Raw genomic sequence first — 8391 nt, forward strand, 5'->3', positions numbered from 1 at the left:
TGTATGTATGTATATGTATATGTGTGTATGTATATAGATTTGTTTGTATGTATGTGTATGTGTATGTGTATGTATGTATGTAAGTATGTATGTATGTTTTTAATGTTAACCCTTCTAACAAAGATTGCTTTTATTGGTCTGTTTCAGGGCTTTGTAGCGTAGTGAGTCAGTGCCCTTTGAAATATATTCACTACCATATGGTACAAGAATCTCTTGAGATCTGTGGACATAGGAAGTGGACTCGATCAAGACCCTTATCTTGCCTTCAATTTAGAGTGCAACGTACTTGGCATTTGTCGAAAATCTTCTCTCGTAGTATTAGTATATCGGCCAACACTCTGTCTGCTGTCGTTGCTGTCAATGTATAGTTCTCTGTTCTCAATCTGTACGGCCATGACGAAGTCACCACAAAGTACGTCAACCTTTGGGTCTAAGAGAATTCCAACATACTCACATAGACCTCAAAATCAGCAGGGTAAGCAATATCTCACACAGGATATAGTTGATTCGTACACTGCCGGGCCGAGCGCCAACTGTAAATGCCGCTTCCAGTATGAAAATGTACCTACAAGTTTGCACGCAGTACTGATGCATCTTCTACTCCATATATATCCGTTCACATATGTCCATCCTCTATTCTCAGCACAAGCTCGTTTGGGTACTGCACAAGCATAAATATTGAGATATATATTAGAAGTTCTATACAAAGCTAAAATGACAACACCATATGCACACAAACAAAGTAACACGTTTTTGCCTGAATACTTACTATATCTGTCACTCCTTGATATGTCACGGTCACGCTCCACATGCTGCAGATTTCGTTGTTCCTTGTTGCATATTCCATCATGAAGCTGCCTACCACACATCGTGATAAACAGTATGCTGTTCTCAAACCGTCTTTGTGCGTGTGTATATAATAAGTCGGTAGCCCTGGGTTGTTCGAGAGGCATTCTCGAGGGCTTCAGCATATCGCTTCCGTCTATGAGCTGTCTATGTCTGCGACTATGATTTTCGCAATATTTACTTGATATATCAGTTATGGGTTGACCACATTTTGTTTCCTTGGCAGATAGAGATCGGCGCTCTTATCTCTTCACGTGCCGCTTTGTTTTTCGCTCGCATTACTTTCTTCCTGTTACGCTCCCACCCTGTGTTGCACTATTTACATCACGGGTAGTCTGCAGAACGAAAGTTGGCGCAATCAACCACCATGCATTTTTCAGATGACATGCCTATCTATATTATCGAATTCTATATTATTTTACATACAAATGGTTCCACGCGGAGATTTTCGTTGTAGATGTTGTTGTTGTTAGTTGTTGTGGATGAAGTTCTAAATAACATATTTTATTTTATATTATTATTTATTTATTTTTTGCTTTTGTAAAAATAATCTCTATAATAAACGTTCGAGAATTCTAGGTAACGATTTCGATAACGTTTTGGAAATTCCTATTTGGAAAAAAAAAAGGGTTTTGGGGATAGGACCTGCAGAGTGATTTATGAAGGCTCGAAAATTGTGGGAAATCCTGACGGAAATTAAATTTCCCAGAGCCCCACAAACAGTACCCCCCGATTTCCCACCACCAATGCCTTTTCTTAGAAGGCTATGGAAATATGTAAATACACATAGCCGTCGATTTTTAAATTGACATATATGTACTTTTGTTTTATATTTTAAATCTTTGTCTTTTTGAGAGGGCTACGGATTTTTTTTTAAATTTGGGTTTTTGTTTTAAAACAATAAAAAATAAAAAAGGATTTGTATAATTTAGAGGGCTAAGTATTGAGCACTAAAGTTGCTCTACTATCTTAGAAGCCATCCGGTAGAAGTGAACTGGTCCTCACATTCACATTACTCTATTATTAACACATGATTTTTACTCTTCAGCCCATTTGGGACTCCGGATAAATCGACACTAGTCCAGTTTTACTGACATAGAATGTTAAGTAATATTCAATTAATAAAACAGTCTCTCAGGAATAGAGCTTTTATTGGTCTCTATAGGTTGTGGGCATTATCTTTTGATAAAGTTGTACCAACTTCATTATATTTGCTATGTCCGACTCAATCTCAGGCGAGAGCCGTAAAATCCGATGGTCCAAACTTCTTTACGTTGGATCGAACTATGACAAGTGGTGGGCACATCTCATTGCCGCCGCCAATACAGAATACAAGGACGACATTGAAGGTGTTCTACGTTACAAACACATCAAACTAGAAATTCTTGCCAAACAACTTAGCACTCCAATTCATCAACGTACGCCCGCTGCTGATACTGCTAAGATCGAAGGCATCATTCGTTTTCGCCGAGAAACCAAGACAAAGGGTACCTATCTTTTGGCCAAGTCCCTCCTACTCCGATCACTTTCTGAAGACGTTTTGGATTCTCTCACCGCCAAAGACTCTCGGAAGACCCCTGGGCTCTACTCATCTACCTTCGTCGTGCCTTCGAGCACAACTCCATCACCATCAACAATTCCATCTCGTTCGACTTTCTGAAATCCTTCTCCCGCACCGACGATGACACACTTCGCACCTGGTGCAAGAGTGTCACCTCAATTGCTACCATGGCCTCCAAACAAAACACGATTTTTCTCGCTGTTTTTGTTCAAAACATGCGCATCTCCGGACTCAGTGCAGCAGATAAGGACGCCGTTCGCCAATACTTTCATGATGTCCCCAACCGTGATGATATCTCCCCCCTCTTACTTTGTGAACGCCTGGAACGCTGGAATAAGGTCGCCCCCGGGGTACACGACGCTCCGTTCCCTATGGTTGCTGCGGCATCCACAACATCTGCTATGAAGTCCCCTCAGTCTGTTGAATCTATAATCCAAGGCCTCACTAAACGTCTCGACGCCATGGGAGCCTCTCGCAACTCCCCTCGTCCTCCGACCCCCTGCTTTGTGTGTTTCCAAAGCGGCCATCGCTCCTCTGCCTGTACCAAGACCTGCAGTAAAACCCACACCGGTATCGATGGTAAGATAGCATGACGTCACTGTACTATTTGTAAACGCACGTCTTACGTCCAAGATGTGTGCTCTCGTAGAACAAATGAAGCGAATTTCCCCTATTCTTCTACTCCACGCTTAGACAGTGTTCACAAGGCTGCCCCTAATAGATGTTGATGCGGGAGTAAATCTCCCCCACTCCTCCGCCAGGCAGTTACTTATGAACATCGAGATATGATCTTTTCCCTTTCTCCTCGCTGACGATACACAGCGTATTATCACTGAATGTGGCGACCTACCCCCACTCGGCAGAACCTATCTCAGTCCCATTGTCCAACAACAGCTTGTTTCTCAAGACATGTTGCAGGACACTGGCTATGCTCTCACTGTCCCAGCCCGGCAGACTAACTGTATCCTATCTCATGGCCAAAATTCTCTCACGATCCCTCGCACTCAAAGAGGCTACCGGATATCATAGGCGGACATCACGCACCTTGCAACTTCTTCTCCAGCATTTTGCGCCTCTACATCTCCTCAGGTTGCACCTCCTACGACAGTTGCCCCTCCCCCTCAGACATCACACACTTCTCCTGCCACCTCCCCTTCCCCGGTTGGCACTCTTCACTCTTCTATGTTTACTCCCCTTTCCCTTTGTTGCCACTCCCAACCCTTCCGGTTCATGTCTCTGGCCCTCCTATTGTTGCACCTATGACGAGTATCATCGCAACATCGGCCATTTGAGTCGCTCTACCACATTGAAAATGGCGTCAAAGGAAGGAATCACGCCCACCAATGAGCCTCCCGCAGGTGTCAAGACAGAAGAGTGGATGATCAATAAGCACGAATTTACTACAGCCATGACATTCCTTAACTACAACCCCACCAGTTTTGCAGCCCCAATGGGGGCGGTACCTCTACCTGTTGGCGCAAGGCCCCTCTCCTGGCCGAACGTGCCTACGGCAACAATATTTGGTCTGACACACAAGAATTCCTCGACAAAATTGTGACCACCGGCACCACCTGCGCTGTCCTTGTCCCACTTTGTCCCCGTGTCACCTGGTGGCCGACATTTATCTCCCGTAATCTTGCGTCATGGGACACACACAGTCGGTAAGCCATCCTGGGGTTACTCTCTCGTAACTGTCCTAGGCCCTCTCCACTCGGCCGTCTCATTCTCTCTCGCCCACACCGGCCCAGGTTAACTGTTTTACGTCGGCCTCCAAGGATCCCTTCCGGCAGATCGTTACGGAAATTGTTATACTCTTAATCTCATCGATCAGGGTAGTAAATTTGGCATTCGCGCCAACCTTCCCGACAAGATTGACATGGATCAGCACCTACATAAGCTATTTATCCACGTCCCGCGGCATTGGAAGCCACATACGCTCGTCGCCGACGGCGATTCCACGTTCGTCTCTAAGACTACAGAATCCATGCTCGTCTCACGTCGCATTCTTCTCCAGACATCCCCCCCCGTACACGCCTCAACTCAATGGTACCGTTGAAAGAGCACACGCCACCTCAAATAAGCCGGCCCGCTCCCTTCTCTTAGAAGCCGGGATGCCTTATCAGCTTTGGAGCAGCGCTAAAAGATGGGCTGATATGATCCAAAATGATACCCTTGTCGCCAAAAAACCGCACGTACTCCCCTAGCGATATCTGGCACCTTCGACCTGTTGACACTCGTTTTGGTTGTCTTGTCATCTTTAAAATTGAAGGCCCAACACAAAAGGCTAGTCATAAGTTCGAAACTCAGGGCGGTTACGGAGTTCTGTTAGGTCGATCGAAGACTAGCATCCTCGATACCTGGCGCATCCAGAGTCTACGCACCCAACGCCAGCATGACACACGCAATATCAGTTTTCTTCCCACCAGTCGACCTCAATGATCGCCCGATAGCAAACGGGCTACCCTAAAACCCTCACTCGTATATCATCCCGACAAATTGGTTCGATCCCCTCCAACGTATCACTCCACTTCAGGTCCCATTCGTCTCTGCTTCCCCTCCCACTCCTCAGGCTCCACCCTCGCCGCCGGCATCTTTCTAGCCCCAGACCTCTTCCCCACCAGCCCCTATTTTTCACTCTTTCCCCGACACCATTCCCTCTCCGTCCGCGCTCTCGCCCCCATCCCCACCTGTATATTCTTCCTCTGGCTCCAACAGAGCGCAAGACACGTTGAATACTTTTGACGATCTATCATCTGACTCAAATTTCTCCTTTGCCACTCCTAATGATGACCTGTCATCCCTCCACGTTTAGGCCGAAGCAGGCAAGCCCCGTGGCCAGAACATCCTCCCGGAATCACGTGCTGATTTTGAAGCCATCCGCTCCAGTCGCTCTAGCTCCCGTCCTCCCCAGGCTAAATCCGTACAGCCCTCTACTCGCGCCGACATTACTATCTTCGAAACGATGTCCCTCATGGACTCTACAGTTCCCAAGAATATAGCGAAGGCCATGCAGGCCCCCGACTGGCCCCTTTGGAAGAAGACCATCGACATGGAATACGCCGCTCATCAATGAAATGACTTTGCGGACATTATACCTTTTTCTGACGTCCCGGCAGGCACCAAAATCATCCACTCTAAATATGTTATGGCTCGCAAATGTAAGATTTGGTCTATCAAGGCGATATTAACGCCTGAGAGTAATTAAATGCTTAGGTAAAATCTAAGTATCGAGATAATTTTAAAGTAAGTAAATGAAATGAGTCTTTTAGTAAAGTTAGGTATGCCTCGTGAACACAGTAATACTCGGAGCGATTGTGAGGCTGAGACATTGCCTATATATAATCCTCTCAGTACTGTTTTCGCCGAAGGGATTTTATTTAGTGTTTCGTTGTCGCTCTATTAGAACCTGTGGTATGTTTCATTGGGGCGAATCCGAGAGACTCATAAAATCCTATCTTTAGAAGAAAAGAAAAAAGAAAAAAGAAAAAAATACTCTTGATGTCCTTAGTTATTGCATTAACCAATAACTTAAAGCTTATTAAGAATTACCGACTTAGTCTTCATCAGACTGGCACATCTGGTTGGCTGATCAGAAGTTAAACTAGGTAACGTTAATAGTCCCTAGAAACCTATATTCGGTTAAGCCATCTCGCTACCGAAGTATTCAGATATAAATAAATTTGGAAAGTAAATATAGTTCTATTAATAGAACTAGACCAAATCTTATGTTTGGTATTTTACTGGGGCCTTTTAATGGCCTTGTCCAAATATCTGATATGTAAAATGAAAAAGGTATTCATTAATAAAACCATTAAAACCATTTAGGAAAACTTAAATTCCTTGTACTATTAAGAGTACGTTTATAGATTACGTACTGCTAAAGAGTACGTTTATAACATAAATTATAATGTGAAGGTCCGGCTATTACACAGGCCCCACCCAGTTGTGAGATCCAGGAGAAGCAAGTTGAACACTCAAGCTGATTATGGGTCAAAAAGCGAGAAAGAAAAAACGGGTCGAAAACTTTAAGTAGCATAACATATAGTTAATGTTTCTCAGTCGGAGAAGTTAAGCGTTCTCGGTTACCCTGTGAGTTTTGAGCTTCGGTCCAGTAGGTCTGGGGTGGTCGACTGGACGTTTCTTACGCTCCAGTGTCTTAAGCACATATGAAAGGTGAGCATTAAAGCTCGGGATAAATGCTGTAGGTGGATATGTTTTAACTTCCGTGCCTTCAGACGATGGAAACATGCTATCCTTTTCAGCTTGTGACTTATGCAGGCGTTTACATCATTTTCGATTAAAGGCTTTTAAATAGTCTTGATTATCGAAAGCATCTGAAGTCAACTCAGCGATTGTACCGTCTATAAAGCGTGTATTCTTTTATCCTATATTGGATAGAGCAAGTTAAACCGTGACGCCACATCAAAGAAATGGCATACATAACGGTCGCCTGTGTGCTCGGACGTGGGCAGGTCAACCAGATCAATGATGACCCTGCGCCATGGAACATCTTGAACCCATAGCGCTTGATCTGATTGAGATCACAGTCTGTACATGACTGATATACTCTGTCAACTAAAGTTGCCAGCTTAGCGTGAGCGATCCCATTTCGCTTAGCATCTTTAAGTGCGTCTACTACGTTCTGGTGCTTCAGCTTATGGGTTTGCGTCAGCCAAGCAAGAATGTTTTCATCATTCTGCTCTTCCAGAATAAAGGTAGGGTGTTGAGAATCCACTTGCGTGGTCTCTAAGTCTGTAGTGTTTCCAGACTCCTGTCCTTCTTTCGCATGAGTGTCATGAGTGCGCTCGTGTGCGTTTGATACACCTGACTTATTTAATAGTCGCATTATATGTGTATATGCTTCAGGGTTATCTTTCATTAATCCCGTTAAAAATAGGGTTTGAAAGACCTCAGGCTTGGGACTTTGTGTTGTTAAACAGAGTCCTAGCTAGAGAATGACGCTTTTTAACAGTTGTGTCATTCGTAGATTGCATTTCTTGTGCACAGACTTCAAGTGCTGTGTTGCCTTTGAACTGCTTAACGTTCAATTGGATAGAGAGTGGAATATCTAATTCTTTGACCTTGTTAAGGAAGGTCTCAGAAGGGGTCCATTTGATTGTTCCAATGGGACCTATACGACATATTATAGTATGTCTCCAGAGCGTCTTCTGGACGTCTCGGGTACCCTGATATAGGAAAGTATCTACTTCCCTATTTAAATATATTGGCTCGCATTGTATATTTCTTATTAATTTATTGAGCCATGGATCTTTACTCCGTAATGGGCAACACAACGTGATGGTAGATTTATGTATATGAACATAATTTAATAGCTGGGTAATTAGGTGCCATGGTGGATTAGCCCACGCATTATGTTTGGAGAGGTCTATTTGAAAGGCGTCTCCCAAAGGATGATTTAGAGTCCTGTAATTCGATAGTTGTGCAATATGATGTGCAGTAAACATATCTATGGTGTGTGGCCCAAATATCTTTTGAGCCAGTTCAAACCACCTGGGGTTACATTTCCAGTCAGTGGCTAGTAACTCACGTACGGATTTATTAAAGTCCGGTACGAAGCGTGATAACATATCCGGTAGATAGTTATGTATTCCTGGCAGATGTTTTATATCAAAATGAAACTCTGATATTGTATTATGCCAGCGACTCAGTAATTGTGAGTCGGGTTTCATCTCTTTCATATATTGAAGAAATTTCTGATCACACATCAGCGTAAATGCTGTTCCGTATAAGTAATCTCGGAAGTGTGTTAGAGCTGCCACTATGGCTAATAGCTCTTGTTTAACAGTTGGATAATTCAACTGTGAAGCATTCATTGCTCGACTAAAGAATTGTATATATCTCGGTTTGTTATCTATAACCTGATATAATACTCCTTCTAGGGCTAAGTCGGCGGCGTCCGTTGCTATTTTAAAAGGCACGCCATTGACTGGTCCTTGTACAACATGGGCTTGTTGGACTCGGCC

The 8391-nt window shown here is 43.9% G+C and overlaps 2 protein-coding genes across 2 annotated transcripts; both read left to right on the forward strand.

The window, feature by feature from the left end:
- Positions 1 to 2062: 2062 nt before the first annotated feature.
- On the forward strand, positions 2063 to 3000 carry SARC_02887 (hypothetical protein; the record flags this gene model as incomplete). The annotated part of the gene is made up of 2 exons (XM_014303332.1): positions 2063 to 2352; positions 2409 to 3000. The coding sequence occupies 2 exons, from the start codon at positions 2063 to 2065 to the stop codon at positions 2998 to 3000; spliced, it is 882 nt and encodes a 293-aa protein (XP_014158807.1).
- Positions 3001 to 3719: 719 nt separating this feature from the next.
- Positions 3720 to 3965, forward strand: SARC_02888 (hypothetical protein; the record flags this gene model as incomplete). The annotated part of the gene is made up of 1 exon (XM_014303333.1): positions 3720 to 3965. The coding sequence occupies one exon, from the start codon at positions 3720 to 3722 to the stop codon at positions 3963 to 3965; it is 246 nt and encodes an 81-aa protein (XP_014158808.1).
- Positions 3966 to 8391: the final 4426 nt, after the last annotated feature.

The sequence above is a fragment of the Sphaeroforma arctica genome (assembly GCF_001186125.1).
Source record: "Sphaeroforma arctica JP610 unplaced genomic scaffold supercont1.136, whole genome shotgun sequence".
Classification (NCBI taxonomy): domain Eukaryota; class Ichthyosporea; order Ichthyophonida; genus Sphaeroforma; species Sphaeroforma arctica.